An 18,047-nucleotide genomic window follows, 5' to 3' on the forward strand; every position below is an offset into this window, starting at 1 on the left:
GGCCACATGGTCCACAAAGCCCAAAATGCTTACTATCTGGCCCTTTACAGAATGTATGTCAATTCCTGCACTAGATGGTAAGCTCCATGAGGTTGGGGCTCAATCTCATTCACTTTTATATCCCCAGAGCTCTGTATAGTGCCTGGCATGTGCAAATGCTCCTGAAGAGTTTGTCTTAGTGATCAAACTATGTGTTATCCTTTCATGGGGAGGAAGAGAAGGACAGTCAGGATCAGACATCTCTGAAAGTCCTACAGGACTCCCCACCCAGAAACAGTATGTCTGGTGGTCGAGAGCGTGGATTCTGGAATCAGACCACTAGGCTTGAATCCTTCTCCTAACACTTACTAGCGATATAATATAGAGAAATTTAATTTTTCCAAGACTTGTCTTCACCATATGAAGGAAAAAATAGCAAAAATGTCTTGTAAAGACTGAAACTAGGTGGCGGAGGTAAAATTGTTGGCCATAAGTTCTGAAAATGTTAACTCTCATCACCATTGTCAATATAATCACCTCCCCTATAATTCTGTAAATTAGACCTCAGGTATCTGTACAGTCCTGGGAGGGCTTCATTCACTCACTTCACCCTTCCCTCCCAAGCCCCATGCTTTCCCAGCCCACATCCTTAGAGTAACAGAAAATTGAGCCTCAAAGAAATCGAGTGACTTGTTCCCAGGCACCTGTAGTCCAGCCAGGTCTCGTACCGGGGCCTTCAGCTACTGCCCAGCTCCCACTCAGGCCCAGGTCAATAACAATGAGTCACTGGTTATAGATTAGGATGGTTTTGATCATTGGCCAGGACTCCGCAATGGGACCTTTTCTGACATGGCATTTTTTTATGCGGAGAATTAGCAGTTTGATTAATCACATTCCCAGACCTGAAGGCAATTTCTGAGCTGTTAATGCATTTCGAAACAGCAGCAATAACATATAGCAAAGAACAAGGCTGGGGAAGCTGCCAAGGCTTTCTTGTTCCAGGAGGGCTGCTTGGATCCAAAACTCTGCTCTATCAGTCAGCCTCCCAGCAGGAAACAGATGGCACACTCCAAAGGACTGACTGAAAAGAGTTTAATGAAGGAACTTTGTACAGAGGTGTGGCCAGGATCAAGGGAATGGTGGAGCACCCCCAGGCTAGCAACGGCGGGAAGCCACTACCACCCCAGGTCCTGAAGAAGCAAAAGGACGGAGCAGTTTCAGAAGTGGTGAGAGCCATAGCTGTAGGAAAGGGCACCGGACAGCAGCTGTGGTCTTTGGTAGAGGAAGGCAGGGTGAAGAAGAGTAGGGAATGGATTTGGAGGCGCAGGGTGGGTGCTCCAACAGGACCAGGCTTCGAGGATGCCTTCGCCGGCTGTCTAGCCCCTCTGCCCATCCCATTCAGCCTCCCCACCATCAGGGCCAGCAGGCCCTTTACCTTGTCCAAAGGCTTCACTGAAAAACAAGGCAATTGTGTGCTCTGAACATGACCCGCATGTTCTCAACCTAAGATGATTTTGCCCCCTAGGGGACAGTTAGTTGGCAATGCCCGGAGACATTTTTGATTGTTACAACTTGAGTTCCTGGCATCCCAGCGGGTAGAAGCTAGGGATGCTGTTAAACACCCCAGGGTGCCCAGGACAAGCCCCAGTGGCAAAGAATGATCTGGCCACGATGTCAATAGTGCCGACGTAAGAAACCCTGCTTTAGACTAACTGCTCTGCTCTCCTGTCATAGGCCTGGCCTACTTCTCTGTTCCTGCCTCAGCCTCCAGCTGGGCCCCATCCTTGCACCCTCTCGCCCAGCCACTAGTTAGGGAGGTTCCCAGCCCTCTCTCAAGGCTGCCCACTTTTGGCTGACCCTCAGTGGTGTCCCAAGCACACTGCTGTCCTCCCCCAGCTGGCATCAGTGATCCCCTGTATCCCTGCCTTCCTCCCTGCACCTGTTCACAGCCAAGCCCAGCTCTTGACTCAAGCCTTTGTAGCTGCACCCTGCCCTCCTTCCCCTCCCCTCTAAGGCTGTCTGTCCTCCAGACCCTGTTCCCATCACCCCCTCCAGCCTCGGCTACCCACCCCCAGTAATTTTTCTCCTTGCAATTGATAGTTCTTCGAGGCCTACCCCTGCTAGACATCATGGAACAAAGCAGACTTTATCTAGAGCTCGCCAAGGTCAAGCTCAAAGCTATTTACACTCTTATCTATGCCCTTATTTCCCCTGGAGTGCCCTCCCCACCAAACACATACACCTTAATTTCACTGATGTTCTCGAGGGTCTTGGTTGCTGCTGAGCCACTGTCTTGCACAGGCTTCTCTGGCAGAGAAATTAGGAGAGTCTGCCAAAAGTAACCTCTCCCAGGGCACCTGGGTGGCTCAGTCCATTAAGCGTCCGACTTTGGCTCAGGTCATGATCTCACAGTTCATGGGTTCGAGCCCCGCATCAGGCTCTGTGCTGACAGCTGAGCCCAGAGCCTGCTTCAGATTCCATCTCTCTCTCTCTCTCTGCCCCTCCCCTGCTCATGCTCTGACTCCGTCTCTCAAAAATAAAGAAAAAAAATTTTTTTTTAATTTTTTAAAAAAGTAACCTCTCCCTGTGGCCCCTGGGGAGAGGCCTCTTTGGGGGACACAGCCTCAAAGAACACAGGAAGAAGCAGTGGGCAGTTGAGCATGGGGTCTCCTGGCGCCTGGGAGGCCCTGAAGGCCTGACCCTTCGCTCTCCTCACCTACTGCCCTGCCCAGGGCCTCTCCTATCCCCATTCCCCATCACCTTCCCATAGCCCTATCAAGGCTCAGACACAGCAGGGGAGGAATCCAGCTGTTTAGCGCCCTCCCCCACCCCCACCCCAAGATGAAGTTGGCTGAGATCCAGACTGACCAGAATGCCCACCACTGTTATTCCTTTCCCCCAGATATCCCTCCAAACCCAGAAAAGCAAGCGGGTTTCTCCAGAAATCCCAGCCTGAGCTCTCCACCTCACTGCCCCCAGTGCCTCCCCACTCCACCACCAGCAGCCAAGCCAACGCCCTGGGGAAGGGCCCATGCCCTCCTGGACTGAGGGAAGGCCAGCAGAAGCAAGAGAGCTAGGACCGGGCTGGGGGGTGGGGAGGCAGGGCGCAGGGGGCGCCCCCCCACCCTTTTACTGCAATCCCACCAGCTCTGTGATGGGAGGGGTCTGCACCATGAACTCCTCATAGCGACTGAGGAACAGCCGGAAGCGAGCCAGGTAGGAGTCCTCGTTGTAAGGCAGCCGCTTCTCCTGGAGGAACCGGGACACCACGGGCTTCACCTGTCAGAAGATGGGCAGGAGGAAAGGCCGCTGAGTCAGGACTGTGGGCAGGTCCCTCCCCACGGGGGGCCACCCTCCTCCCAGTCCCTTGCTCCATGAGGCTTTGGAGGAGATGAGGGGCAGGGACCATTCCTGCCTCTCCCCTCCCAGCAGGCAAGGGAAAAGGGTGAGGGGTTTCTCCCCACTTCCTTCCCCAGGGCTCCCAACTCCATGACAGTCCTCCTTGGCACAGGGGATAAAAGCTAGAGCTCCCTGGGGTGCCTGGGTGGCTCAGTCAGTCAAGTATCTGACTCTTGATCTTGGCTCAAGTCATGATCTCACGGTTCGTGGGTTCGAGACCCACGTCAGGCTCTGCACTGACAGCACCGAGCCTGCGTGGGATTCTCTTTCTTCCTCTCTCTCTGCCCCTCCCTCCCTCACACATACACATTCTCTCTCTCAAAAATAAGCATTAAAAAAAAAAAAAAAGCAAAAGCTAGAGCTCCCTTTTACCAAGCACGTACTGTGTGCCTAGCATTTCAGATCCATTTCATTTCAACCTTAAAGCCTGCTGCTAGCAAGCCCTGCTTACCCTCATTTTCCAGAGGGGGAAGCTGAGGCTCCAAGACATTCAGTTAACTTGTCCAGAGTCACAGTGCTGGTAAGGAACCCACATGCCTCTGGTCAGAAATGCACTCTGCTGCTCGTACACGGGGCAGTCCTTCCAGGGAAACTCTGCCCAGGCCAGCCTGATCCTCGCCTACCTTCAGGCACATGTTGTCAGAGAGCCGGGGGAAGAGGTGGTGCTCCACGTGACAGCTGACAATGGAGTGGCCGAATGCCCATTCCAGTACAGGCAGTCGGGGCAGGTTCAGCACACCCAGGCTCATCATGTGAATCCTCTGAGGCTTCTTGTCCCGAGAGAACATGGGCAGCCCAATGTGCTGTGACAGACACGTGGGTCATAGCTTCAGGCTGGGCTGGGCAGCCCCACGCCTCCCCACCCTGCCCCGGACATCCTCACCCACCACGTGGGGACCCAGAGGGTCCTTCTGCCTCCCTCACCCCCACTGTGGCGAGACTCTCCTGTCTGTGCTCTGAGCTCAGTCTCACCCATCTCTGGGTCTCTCTCTCCACCTGTACAACAAGGGGCATGGCCTGGGTACCCCCTTGAACCCCGTGGTACTGACATGCCCACGACATCCCACTGCGCGCTCTCACGCCACTCTGCCTTTATCTCATCCTGGAGAGACCCTTCTCTGCTCTCTTTCCCCCCATCAAAATCCTGCTCAGGGTTCAAGATCAAGTTTGTGCACCCTCTTGCTGTTTCATTCAACAAGTATGGAAATATGCCTCCTCTGCCAGGCTTGGTCCTGGGTCTTAAGGATTAGCAAGTGAATGGGCACTTCCGCTCCAGTAGGACAGGGAGGCAGGACCCACAGCTGTGTCCTAGGAGATGAAGTCGTCACTGGCAGCACGGCAGGTGTTGGAATGGGGAAGGATACTCTGACCTCCAGGCACCTAGTCTTTGTGTCCAGGGAGCAGGGGCGCTTGCCTATGGAAATGGCCCTAGAACTGAGTGCTGAGCCCCAGGCCTCCCCTGAACACCTCCCATCTCCACCCCCTCCATCTGTGAAGGGCCTCCTCACTTGGGGTCATCACAGTAAGTGCCCTGAGGGCAGGAGATGGGGTCCTAATCACCTGTGCCCCCACAGGGCCTAATCAAGTGCCCTATGCATAGAACTTTCTCAAATCTTGGGACACCTGGGTGGCTCAGTCAGTTGAGCCCCCTCCGACTTCGGCTCAGGTCATGATCTCATGGTTTGTGAGTTTGAGCCCCACGTCGGGCTCCGTACTAACAGCTCAGAGCCTGGAGCCTGCTTAGGATTCGCGTCTCCCTCCCTCTCTGCCCCTCCCCCACTCGTGCTCACTCTCTCTCTCTCTCTCTCTCTCTGTGTCTCTCAAAAATGAATAAACATTAAAAAAAATTTTTTTTAAGTTTCTCAAATCTTCCATCCACGATCCACATGTGAATGGCAGCTGGTGTTGCAGAGAAGCAAACTCTTTACCTGAAATCCAGCTTCTCTGTGATGACCCACGGAGAGAGGTTGGGGTGGGAGGTGGGGGGAGTGCATCTCTCTCCCCAGAACACTGAGTCTAGCCTGGCTCAGGGTTGGGGAGGCCTCACCTGGAAGATGTTGATGTGGAGATAAGGGTGGGCCAGCAGGGACCTGGTGGTGAACATGCACAGCAGGGCCGAGCCGGGGCTCCTGAAGCCAGACACATTCAGAAGCAACCAGTAGTGAGCATAGAGGCCCAGGGAAATCAGGCCCAGCGTCCGCACAGCCGACCTGAGCTCCACCTTTCTCAGCCGCTCTGCCAGAGGGAGCAAGAAAGAGAGTGTGGGGGTGGGGGGAGGAAAAGCCTTCCCCCCCACCCCACCCCCCGGCCCAACGGTGCTAACTAGGGCGTTAACTAGGGCGACCGTTCATCCACACAGCCCTGAAAAGTAGGTTCACCCATTTTATGGATAAGGAAACAGCATTAAGCAACTTGGCCAAGCCCACTCTGCTGGTAGGTGGTAAGAGCCATCCACGGCTGGGACCCGGGTCCGGCTGCCCTCCAGCCCCTCCTTCCACCACACAGTACTGCTCTCACGATATTACAGTCCACAACCCGCAATAGAGCGCAAGGCCTTTGCAAAGTATTTTTACATCTATGACCTCATGATGCTTTCACACTGCCCTTGAGGACCAAGTAAGAACCTGAGGCTCAGACTGGTTAAGTTACCTGCCTGTGGTCATCAGCCAGTAAGTGGCACAGCGAGACTTGGCCCGGGGGCCGAGGCTCCTTCCACCCTGCCTGGCTGTCTCAGAAAGCTTCCGGTCTTAACTTGGGGCTCCCAGCTTCCTCTACAAGCAGCCTCCAGGAAGCCAGGAGGGGGAGTGAGGGAAGTGGGGCCCTGGCATACTCACCAACAGCCACCAATGGGGTGAGGACGGGGATCAAGAGAGGAGCAAGGAACATGTACACGTAGCGGTTGAGGCAAGGCAGCCTCCACGTGCTCGAGTCCCCAAGGCCCAACACATTGGTGTAACCATGGTGCATCTTGACGTGTCCATACTTGCCGTACTCTGCAGAGAAGGACGAGCATACCTAGAGGAGGGAGCCAGGGAGGGCACCGGGGGCCGGGTCAGGCACAGTCAGGCAAAGTAGGACCTCAAGGACACCCATCGTCCCCGGATGCTGCATTTCCGGGACCTTCCTGCCTCACACCCCGGCTAATCAGACCATCTACTCTCAGGTTCCGCGACCACAGAGTAGTAGCAAGTCAAAAGAACAGCGTCCACTAGGGGTGGCGATGCTAAGCGTTTGGAGGTGAGACGCCAACCCCCACGATTGCCACTCTGTCACTGGCCACCCGAGCAAGCCTGCAAGACTGACAGGGCTCTCAGGGGACTGGGCACACTGCAGGAAAAGCTCCGGGCACCCAGCTGCAATTATTTTGTTCATGTTTATCTTGGAAACATCTGTATTTCCATAACGCTGCTTTGCATTCGGAGCCCAGAGCGGCAAGGGGAGGGGCGCAAGAGTGGCCTGGCCATGAGGGTGGCGCCCAGGGTGAGGAGCCCGGGTGGGGGGCTGAGTGTGAACCTCTCCCCAGGGGTGACTCCTCTGGCACGCACCCTCACCCTCGTGGGATTCTTCGTAGCTGCCCAGGAGAAGCAGAGGCTCTGGGACCCCAAGAAGGGCAACCATTCTGAATGCAAAAGAGGCAATAAGGAGTTTCTTATGCAGATATATGCAAATGAAAACGCAGATAACAGCTTCCTCCAGTATTTCATCCAGACCAGAAGATCTTGTTGATTTTATCCAAGATCGCTGCCTGCCTGTTTCCGGAAGGACTTGAAGACTCTTCCAGCGCCAGTCACCACTGTGAGCCTCGAAAAGACAGCCGAACACCCTTCCCTGAGTGCCCAGCGTGCTGCACTTTACAAATGTGATTTGCTCATCTCCCAAACCTAGTGAGTCAGCGGCGTTATTATTCACAGTTGACAGAAGCAGAAACTGAGGCAGAGAGAGGCCACGTGACCACCCCAGGTGACTAACTCCAGGCCACTTGGCTAGGAAGGTGGCAGAGGTAGGATCTGAACCCAGAATCCACCCAAGATAAGCCATAAGGCCCTGGAGATGAGCCGCTAACTCCAAGAGAGCAGGAACCCAGGCTCTGGGCCCCAGGCAGCAGAGGCAAAGCCAGGACAAGACATATAAGGAACGACACTGTCTTCACACTCTGTTTGCAGCAACCTTCTCCCTCGGAATGAAACGGCACTGAAATACAGCCGGAAGGTCTAGCTAAAGGATGCTGGGGCGGGGCGGGGAGGGAGAGGGACAGTTAGGGAGGTCACAACTGCGGTTTTACAACAGACACGTCAACCCCGTATTGCAGGGGCCCCTCTGGAGACAGAGGATGGGGTCCAGCACAGCCCTGCTAGGAGTCCGTGACAGCAGCAGGAGGAGGTAATCTGCCTAGGAATGAGTTCTGCTGTCTGTTTCTATAAGCTCGCAGAGGGACGAGGTTGGGCCAGGCTGCAGAGGGCAGGCAGGTCACATGTCAGCTGAAGTGACATCTCGTGCAGGCCTGCTGGTCTCCAGAGCACGCACCCATCGGGGCCACGTGGTTGGTTTGGGTTCCAGGCAGAAGCTTTCAGCAGCGGGCACACAGGGCTGTGGCTGGGGTCCGCCGGGACATCCTCAGGGGCCAGCCTGCCTCTGTCCAGGGCTTCCAGGTGTGTGTTTTGATCCTCAAGGCTCTCTCCCATGTGACTGGAACCAGCAACTGGTTTTGTTTTTGTTATATTTTACAGAGAGCGGGTGAGAGGGGCAGAGGGGAAGAGAGAGAGAGACAGAGAGAGAATCCCAAGCTGGCTCCATGCTCAGAGCAGGGCCGGATGCAGGGCTCAATCCCACGACCCTGGGATCATGACCTGAGCAGAAATCAAGAGTTGGACGCTCAACCGACTGAGCCATCCAGGTGCCCCAAGAAGCAACTGTTTTTAATTGCTGCTTCTGTGCACCTCTCCGTCAAGGGCCAACCACACCTGTACTGCGCTGGGACGAAGTTGCCTTTCCTTTCCAGCACGGGCTCTGCATCTCCACGCACACTGGCGGCTCACTGCACTCTGACTAATGATGTCACAAACGACCTGGCGCCTGAGCAGGGCTGAGCATGGTAAGAACTGGGCCCTCAGGGACCCCATCGGGTCCTCAGTCAGCTTCTCAGCCACATGGCCAGACCCCAGGAAGCTGGGAGCTGAGCTGCATGTGACTCAGTGCACACTTCCAGAGTCTGTACATGGTTGGCCTTTTTATATGAATAAGAACAGATTTGGAGCTATTTCTATAACACTGGAATTCTCACTCCCTTCTGGATGTTCCTTCCGTAGAGGAAAGGAGGGGGTGGCTTTGGGCTGGAAGAGAAGACTGCACACCCTGCCGCGCGTCTCCTGCGCGTGTACGCCCATCAGCCAGAAGGCAGGGGAGATGGCCAAATGCTGCGGAGGCAGCTGGGAAATGCACTGTCCGCTGTGAAGGATTGGGCAGAGGTCTCACCCAAGAGGATTCCACATGCAGACCCAGGGAGAATTCCAGAAGCCTCAAGGCTTGATGATGTCTCTCCTCCTCCTCCTCGTCCTCCTCCTCCTCCATTCCCCTCCTCCTTCTTCTTCTTCTTCTTCTTCTTCTTCTTCTTCTTCTTCTTTTTAGTAATCTCTACATCCGAAGTGGGGCTCAAATTCATGATCCCAAGATCAAGAGTCACATGCTCCACTGCCTGAACCAGCAGGGTCCCCAACGCTGGTGTTAACCTCTTAATGTCAACATGCAGTCCCTCCAGAAGACTTAAGGGCTCCAATCTCCTAGCAGCAGTCAGGCTCTACAAGTGGCCACAGTGTGCATGGGCAGATACCAGTGAAAGTCCTCTTGCCACCTGCCCTCTGCTAAGTATCAGGGACCCCAAGTCTCCCATCATTCACTTCTTCCTTCACTCAGCTGTTTGCTCTCTCAGGCATCCTCCGCCCTCCGCCGGTGGCCAAAGGTAATTAACAGCTAAGCTGGTAGTTTGAAAACAATTATTTTTTGAATAGGAACTATGCTTACATAATTCTGAATTCAAAAAGTGGGCAGTGACAGGTTGTCTTTCCTTTTTTTCTTTAAAAAAATGTTTAATATTTATTTTGGGGAGAGAGAGAGAGCGTGCGCTCAAGCATGAGTGGGGGAGGGGCAGAGAGAGGGAGAGACCCAGAATCTGAAGCAGGCTCCAGCCTCCGAGCTGTCAGCACAGAGCCTGATGCGGGATCTGAACCCACGAACCATGAGATCATGTCCTGAGCCGAAGTCAAGCACTTAACTGACTGAGCCACCCAGGCACCCCTCTTTTTTTTTTTTTAACATTTATTTATTTTTGAGAGACACCGTGTGAGCAGGGGCAGGGCAGAGAGAGGGAGATAGAATCTGAAGCAGGCTCCAGGCTCCAAGCTGTCAGCACAGAGCCTGATGCAGGGCTTGAGCCCACAAACCACGAGATCATGACTTGAGCCGAATACACTATTTGGGATATACTTCTACAAAAACTGATTGGTTTTTTTACCTGAAACTCGAATTTCTCTGCGAGTCCTGTATTTTTTTTGCTACATCTGAAAGCCTTACTCGGTGAGGATACAAGTTTCTGAGTCTGAGTCCTCAGGTACCAGGCAGGCCCCAGGTGAACATGGCCACCTCTCAGCACTTCTGGATAAGAGAGGGGGCAGCAGTGAGGGCCAAAGCAAGAGGAGACCCTGGGAGCCTCGTCTTGATGGGAGCTGGCTGGATGTGGTCAGCCCTGAGCCATCGAGCAGCCATGATGGGATTCTCTCCCCTTTAAGGCCTTGTCCCCAGAAACTCCCCAGCTCCTCTGCTGGGCACACAGTCCTCCTTACTCCTCTCCAGAGTCCAGATTTGTGTGGGTCCCTCATGTACCATGCTGTCGCCCGTATCCCTGCCGTGCTCTCTCTGTGCTCACGGCCTGCACATCACCTGCTTGATGTCCCTGTCACATTCTGCCTGCCCTGGTCCCGGCTGAGCAGCCTTGGCCAAGTGACTGAACCCCCCAGATCAGTGTTTCCTCATGTACGAAGTGAGGGTAATAACAGCGTCCCACTCATAAGGAGGCATGATTACTAAAGAAGATAATTCGGGGCACCTGGGTGGCTCAGTTGGTTGAGCATCTGACTTCAGCTCGGGTCACGATCTCACAGTTCGTGAGTTCGAGCCCCACATCAGGCTCCATGCTGACAGCTCAGAGCCTGGAGCCTGCTTCAGCTTCTGTGTCTCCCTCTCTGTCTCCACCCCTTCCCCACTTGTGGTGTCTCTCTCTCTCTCTCTCTCTTTTTCTCAAAAATAAATTTTAAAAACGTAAGAAAATAAATTTTTTTTTAAAAAGAAGATAATTCATGTAAAGGACACAGTAAGCACCCAGGAAGAATCGGCCAATATAATCAGCATTTTTATTGCTTCCCCACTTGACTCTGAGCCCTTGGAGAACTAGAGCGGGTCTCGCTTGCCATTGTGTCCCCAGCACGCAGAGGAGGGCTTGGACAAGCTCAGTGACGTGGAGGGCACTGCTCAGCCATCACTGCTCAGCCTGGACCAGCACTGTCTCAGCCCCCCAAGCTCCTCCCTCAACCTGTGAATCCTGTTCGGGCTGGGCAGCCACTGCTGGACTCACAGCAAGCCTGCCCTGTTCTCTCCGAGCCTCTCCCTCAAGGCTGCAACCCTTGGACTCAGGCTGCCATCCACAGATGACTGCCTGGACCACCTAGCCCTGCTCCGGGGTCCTCTGCCACTGAGAGGCCATATGCACGCCCACCACGGTCACCACCACTAAGAGCCAAGCTGTACAGACCCACAGAAATAGGAGTTCCCAGAGTCCTCGGGCTTATCCTTGAGGAAATCACACCAAAGCTGGAGGGGGTGGGGAGGGAGGCTGCCGGAAAGTCCATTTTGCAGATCTACACATGATAAAATAAATGGCAGGTACACACACACACACACACACACAGTGCCTATGTCAATTTCCTGTACACACACACACACACACACACACACACAGTGCCTATGTCAATTTCCTGTACACACACACACACACACACACACACAGTGCCTATGTCAATTTCCTGTACACACACACACACACACACACACACACACACACAGTGCCTATGTCAATTTCCTGTACACACACACACACACACACACACAGTACCTATGTCAATTTCCTACACACACACACACACACACACACACACACAGTACCTATGTCAATTTCCTGTACACACACACACACACACACACAGTGCTTCTGTCAATTTCCTGTACACACACACACAAACACACACACACACACACAGTGCCTATGTCAATTTCCTGTACACACACACACACACACACACACACACACACAGTGCCTATGTCAATTTCCTAGTTTGGCTATTGAAAGACACATATAAATGTAACTATTGGGGGAAGCTGACTAAAGTGGACACTGGACCTCTCTGTCCTATATTTGCAACGGGCCTGTGAATCTATAATTATTTCAAAACGAAAGTTTTTTTTTTTACAAAAGTATATTTTGTACTACAGATCTGGTTTTGCCCTCTAAATTTTTTAAAAATTTAAAAATCACAGTTGGGCATACTCAGACTAACACGCCTCAGGGTTTGAGTACAGATAGAGGAAAGGGCAGAGACACAGACCAGGAGATAATGGCCACACCACAGAACTTGAGAGTATTCAAGAATCATGACCAGGCTGGGGCTTCTGAGCTCTGTTTCCACCACTACATTGGACTCAAAGGAAGGGGATGGCATCCCCCTGTGTGACACCCCTCCCCCAGGTCAGAGCCAGCGCCCCCATGTTCTCCTTGGACCAGCTGTGGCCCCACTCCCGAAGCACAAAGCCAACTTTAGAAGGAGAGCTTGAAGTTGGGACACACTAAAGAGCTTAGTAACTGGTACAGCCTGTTCCCTCCCACTCGGGGAGCATCTTGATTGTGAGTGCAATACAGGGAAGTCCTTAAGGCCTCTGATTTCAGGAGTTAATCCTTCCCAAGCTCCGGGATTTAAGCCAATAATGGCCCTGCCCACTCGACCCTGTCCCTCCCTTCCCGAGGTCTGGTCCAGGCACATAACCTCAGACAGGGAAAGGCAGGTGCTCCTGCAGGGAAGCCATTAGTGCTCCGAGGAGTGGGTCAAAGGCTCACAAGTAGGAGGAATGGAACTTTCTCATGTAGACCAGAGTGCGTCTTCAGAGGGAAGTTCACTCTAGTGTGGGCAGGTGTGTGTGACTGGGGATACTTCAAAGAAACAATAACTGGAGTGTCACTGCCCTGTCCCTCCTGCCTGCCACCCTCCCCCGCCCCGCTCCAGATCCAAGAGGCCAGAGAGGGCCAGGTCTTTGTCCCACCCTGAGCTTGAGTCAGCAGACCTTGGGACAAAACTGGAAAAAGCCAGGTGCCCAGGGACACCAATGATACTTGCTAACGCCTAGGGCTACAGACTAGAGGACTAGATCATTCTATAGTGATGGTGGCTCCTGAGGGTCAAGGTTTGGGCAGAGCACAGGCAGCCAACAAGAGAAGGATCAAAGAGAGAAGACAACAGGATGTGGCAAAAGTGGAGTGTCGGGAGTCCAGGAGGGTCCTGGGCAGCGCGAACTTGTCCTTTGTGCAACACAGAGAATAGGTGCCGCAGCAAACAGCGCCCTTCACACACACACACACACACACACACACACACACTCACTCACACACTCACACACACACTCAGGTCTGTCCAGCTTTGCACAATGCATCAACCTTTCTGTTAAAAACAAACAGCACTGGGGCGCCTGGGTGGCTCAGTCGGTTAAGCGGCTAATTTCGGCTCAGGTCATGATCTCGCTGTCCGTGAGTTCGAGCCCCGCGTCAGGCTCTGTGCTGACAGCTCAGAGCCTGGAGCCTGTTTCAGATTCTGTGTCTCCCTCTCCCTGACCCTCCCCCGTTCATGCTTTGTCTCTCTCTGTCTCAAAAATAAATAAACGTTAAAAAAAATTAAAAAAAAAATAAAAACAAACAGCACTAACAAACAACAACCAAAACTGCTAACTCTCTCCTTGCAGTTTACAGCACGTTCCCTCCAGAGAGAAAGCAAAGCCAACACTTGGTGAGCGTCCAAGAGTCGGCCCAGGCCCTAAATCAAGATCTATGTGGTCTCACTTAATCCTCAGCATGACTTCGTGAGGCCAGTAATGCTCTCATCCTGTTTATTAGGTGAGGAAGCCAACACTGAATTAAAGACCTTGCCCAAGGTCAGGCAGCCAGCCCAAGGTCAGGCAGCCAGCGAGGCTGGGCATGTGGCTTCAAAGGCTGTGCCCAGACACTGTCCCCTGCCTGGCCACCAAGACCAGCACCCTCCCCGAGGACTGCACTTGCCCCACTAAAGCCAGCGGTACAGGGAGACTGAGCCATGCCCTGCCCCACACTGGAAACCAGATCCTCCCCAGAGAGTAGCCAGAACCACACTGTTCGGGGCAGAAAGCAGGGCCATTCCCACACAGGTGAGCTAGTACCTGAGTACTGAGCTGACACGCCCCGCAGCAGTCACAACACTGACATGACAGCCAGGCCTCCCCCACCACAAGGGGGTCACAGGCCTCTAGGCTATGACTGTCCACTAGCTGGCTTTTCCCTAGACTTTGTTGCCGCATCACCTGTAGGGGTAATCATCAACAAACATTAATGAAACACCAAGAACCCAGCCCTGTGCCAAGAGCCAAAGATACAAAGAGACAAAGATGAGGCCACTGCCCTGGGGCTCGTGGGGACAAGACAGCGTGCAGCTGCAAAGCCACGTGGGTCCCCAGGGCAGGTCACATGCTGTGATTCCATGCAAGCTCTTCAGCTGGGGAAACTGGGGAGGCTTCTCAGTGGAGGCGTCCTCAGCTCACTGTCTTTGCCTGGCACCCACGATGGCTACTGTGCTCCCAGAGTCTAGGCCAGGGAGTTCTCAGACTTGGGTGGGTATCAGATTCACCTGGGGACCTTGGTAAATAAAGTGGCCAGGCCTCTCTCCTCCAAGAAACCTGGGCTTCCAGACCATTCAGCTGCACAATGAAGTTTGACAAGGTCACCTCTGTATAGGTAAGTCCCTTGTCATAACTTGTCCAAACTCCACACCTCCTCATCCCCAACTGCTCCCAGGCTCCTGGCACTCAGGACAGCTTTGAAAAGTCCACATGGAACTAATCCTACCTGTCGTGTCCCCAGTTTCTCCCCTGCTCGTGATTACAAACTGGGGCGGGCTGGGGGAGGCACCTGACCCTGGCTCCAGGCCTCAGAGTCTGGCTAGCACCAGTGCCCAGGGATTTCTGGGAAGGGAAGTATCTTGAAATGGACCCTAATTGGGGCGCCTCGGGTGGCTCAGTGAGTTAAGCGTCTGCTCTTGATTTCGGCTCAGATCATGATCTCACGGTTCATGAGTTCAAGCCCCACATCAGCGCAGAGCCTGCTTGAGATTCTCTGTCTCCCTCTCTCTCTGCTCCTCCACCACTCATGTGTGCACTGTCACATGAGAGAGAGAGAGAGAGAGCACAAGCGAGGGAGGGGCAGAGAGAGAGGGAGACACAGAATCCAAAGCAGATGCTAGATAAGAAATGTATAACTTCACTGGGGCGCCTGGGTGGCTCAGTCAGTTGAGCAGCTGACTTCGGCTCAGGTCATGATCTCCTGGCCCGTGAGTTCAAGCCCTGCATTGGGCTCTGTGCTGACGGCTCAGAGCCTGGAGCCTGCTTCAGATTCTGTGTCACCCTCTCTCTCTGCCCCTCCTCTGCTCACACACTCTCTCTCTCTCTCTCTCAAAAATAAATAAACATTAAAAAAATATTAAAAAAAAGAAATGTATCACTTCATAAAATGTCATTTGTGTGTCTGTAGGTGTGCATAGTTCTATAAACCTTTGTAAAGTTACATAAAGTTAATAATTGAGTTAGTTGGTCATGGTAACGAGTGGCAGAAAAGGACTGTTTCTGGTGTCAGCTTTCATATTTGTTCCTAAGGGACCTGGATGCCCTGGTAGGAGAAGGAAGTTCTATCGCCACTTGGTCCGGTGCCACAGAGAGGCAAGCGGGTGCCCCCAGGAGAAACAGGGGTGCCCGGGCTGGCACGGGTACGCACAGGTGCATTCCTCATGCAGCTCTCAGGAGGGGCCCAGCAGTGTAAGCAGCCTCTCAAGGGCTTGGGGACAAGCACACACACATAGACTTGCGAAACTGTAGAGTACGCTGTGCACTCAGACACGCATACCAACGGCTGTAGTGGCCCCTCCGCATGGGCACACAGCCGAACACCCCCGCTCGCTATGGCAGAACAGTGAGGTAGCCCCCACAGGAAGTACCAGCAGCCACGCCCACCCCTCCCAGGCTCACCTCCACAAAGAAAAGCTCCCAGATCCTGCTCCAGCGTTTTGACTGGGTGAGGGCACCGTGTGTGGCCAGGTGGCTGCCCTTGACCGTGAGTGTGTAGTGGCACACACCCAGGATGATGATGCCCAGTGCAAGGACGAGGACATTCTCAGAGCGCAGGCTTAAGAACCCTGTATAGAGGAAGGAGAGTGAGGAGAGGGGGAGAGGGGGCAGACAGGGCCTTTCTCCAGCTCCTGGAGATCTGGGTCCAAACACCCTGGAGATCTGGGTCCAAACTCCAGCGGGTCCCCACCGCTGGAGACCAGGCCAAAGTGGGCCCAGGGCCAGGGGCGGGGTGGGGGTGGGGGGCTGCCACAGGCGGCGGTGGGGCAGGTCCCGGCCAGGAGAGGTCCAGGGGAAACCCCATCCCTGGTGTTCCCCCCCTAGAACATACTCCCCTCCCCCAGTCCCTCTCCTCCCTCTCAACCTTCCCCTCCACCGCCCTTCACGCCATCAGGCCTTCTCCCTCCTCCAGCGCCCCATTCTCTGGGGACACAGGGCAGGTCACTGCAATCAGACTTTCGGATCCGGGGTGTACCCCTCCTTCCGGGGTCCCGGGCACGGGCCATGTCCCCCACGCCCCAGTCCCCAGCCTCTCCCCCACCCTACCCCGCACCCCCTTCCCCAGCCGCAGCGCCGCCCTCTGTCCCCCTGTCCGGTGCTCCTCACCGGCCGGCACCGAGAGGAGGCTGAGCGCGAGGATGGCGCAGTCCACACCGTGGCGCTCCCACCAAGAGCTCGTCCTCACCACGTCCTGAACCAGCGTCTCCAGCTCACCCAGCAGCGCCTCGCCCCCGCCGTGGCCCCGGGGAGCGCCGGGTGCCGGGTCCATGAGGGGCCGCCAGGGCATCCCAGGAGGACTCGGGACAGTCTGCGGCGCCCTGCGAAGCGCCTAGTGCGGGCGGGGGTGGGCAGGGGCGGAGTCACGCGCTGGCTGGGGACACCCGCCCTCCGAGTCACGGTGCGTGCGGGGCACCCGAGCGCCTCCTGCCGCTCGCGGCGTGGGGGGGGGGGGGGACGGGGAGCGACCCGGCCCGGCCCCCGGGGGCGCCCTCGGGGCGGGAGGGAACAGAAATGCCGCAGGAGGAGCGGGCAGGTCCGTGCGGGTAGGGAGGCCACCCTGGATGGAGAATCAGCCCGGGCTAGAGGGAACTCGGGCGGAGAGTGCCGCGGAGACCCCCATGGAGAGGCGCCCACCCCACCTTCCAGACCCTTCTCGGACCCACCTGACCTCAGATCCCTTCCTCGCGTTCTCCCGTCCCCGCAGCCTCTGGAGTTTGCTGTAGCATTTTTATCTCCTAGCCTGTGTATTTTTCTCAGTAGCACTTTGCAGACGCTCCCACGTGCGACCCGGGCACGTCTGTCTCCACCAACAGACTGGACGCTGGGTGCCGGTGGGGCGTTACCTTGACGCTTTTGCTCAGGCCTTATCTTTAGTAGCTAGAACAGTGCTTGGCACATAAACATTTTTGAATTCGTGGGGCAGAAAGTTCAAGGACTCACTCCATCCAGACAGATGGGGAGTGCGGGTCCCTCTGGTCCCAGCCTTTAGCAATGGTGACCCACGGAGAATTGGCTCTCCAGCCCAGCGATTTTTGGAATGAGAAGCTCCAAAAGGAAGAACCATAGAGAAGGGGCTAACCATAGAGAAAACACACCCAGAGGTCACCCAGAGTGGGGTTCCACAGTTCCAGTCGCTCAAGGGCGCCCACGGTCATGGCAAACAGCACCCACCCCCCTGCCTTGGGAGCAACACCACCCTGGCCCCTTTCCATCAGTGTAGCCCCAACCCGGAGCTGCTGGAAGGTCTCCCGTCACAAACCACTGTGCTCTACAGACTCCCTTGTCTGCGTCTGAGGGTCTATTCTCTTTTTTCCTTGGTTTTTGCATTCCCCTTGGTTTCACATTGAAGTCCCTTTCTTTTTTTTTTTTTAATGTTGATTTATTTTTGAGAAAGAGAGACACACACACAGAACAGGGGAGGGGCAGAGAGAGACACAGAATCCAAAGCAGGCTCCAGGCTCTGAGCTGTCAGCACAGAGCCCCATGCAGGGCTCGAACCCACAAACCACGAGATCATGACCTGAGCGGAAGTTAGACGCTTAACCTACTGAGCCACCCAGGCGCCCCTGAAGTCCTTTTCTAAAGGAGGTCTGGCACAGCGAGGGCTGCATTTGCAGAGGGGATCTTTGGGAAGGAGGAAGAAAAGCACGAGGAGAAGGAGGTGGAGAAAAGAAATGGAGGAGAGCTTTGTGAGGAGGTTAGGGACACTGATG

General features: G+C 54.7%; 1 protein-coding gene and 1 long non-coding RNA gene across 3 annotated transcripts; both read right to left on the bottom strand.

Moving 5' to 3' along the window:
- Positions 1-1,054: 1,054 nt before the first annotated feature.
- Positions 1,055-16,694, bottom strand: FADS6 (fatty acid desaturase 6). Of its 2 annotated transcripts, XM_053211491.1 has the most exons (7): positions 16,441-16,694; positions 15,736-15,902; positions 6,213-6,393; positions 5,426-5,613; positions 4,002-4,181; positions 3,830-3,895; positions 3,060-3,258 (listed from the first exon to the last, which is right to left on the bottom strand). In XM_053211491.1, exons 1-6 carry the CDS (start codon positions 16,619-16,621, stop codon positions 3,869-3,871), a joined length of 924 nt encoding a protein of 307 aa, XP_053067466.1. In that variant the 5' UTR covers positions 16,622-16,694; the 3' UTR covers positions 3,060-3,258; positions 3,830-3,868. The 2 variants fall into 2 exon arrangements, with proteins under 2 accessions (XP_026908410.2, XP_053067466.1); XM_027052609.2 differs by lacking the exon at positions 3,830-3,895 and having other exon boundaries at positions 1,055-3,258; positions 16,441-16,691.
- Positions 11,356-13,628, bottom strand: LOC128313357 (uncharacterized). The gene is made up of 2 exons (XR_008293943.1): positions 13,400-13,628; positions 11,356-13,161 (listed from the first exon to the last, which is right to left on the bottom strand). It is a non-coding gene; the product is annotated as an uncharacterized LOC128313357 (long non-coding RNA).
- Positions 16,695-18,047: the final 1,353 nt, after the last annotated feature.

This window comes from Acinonyx jubatus, chromosome E1 (genome assembly GCF_027475565.1).
Source record: "Acinonyx jubatus isolate Ajub_Pintada_27869175 chromosome E1, VMU_Ajub_asm_v1.0, whole genome shotgun sequence".
In the NCBI taxonomy this organism is placed as follows: Eukaryota; Metazoa; Chordata; class Mammalia; order Carnivora; family Felidae; genus Acinonyx; species Acinonyx jubatus.

Coding starts and splice junctions, on each gene's coding strand:
- FADS6 (XM_027052609.2), bottom strand. CDS start 16,621: ATGCCCTGGCGGCCCCTCATGGACCCGGCACCCGGCGCTCCCCGGGGC. Junction 6,394..15,735: donor GGGAGCTTTTCTTTGTGGAG/GTGAGCCTGGGA, acceptor TCCCTCCTCTAG/GTATGCTCGTCCTTCTCTGC. Junction 3,259..4,001: donor CTGACAACATGTGCCTGAAG/GTAGGCGAGGAT, acceptor ATCTTCTGACAG/GTGAAGCCCGTGGTGTCCCG.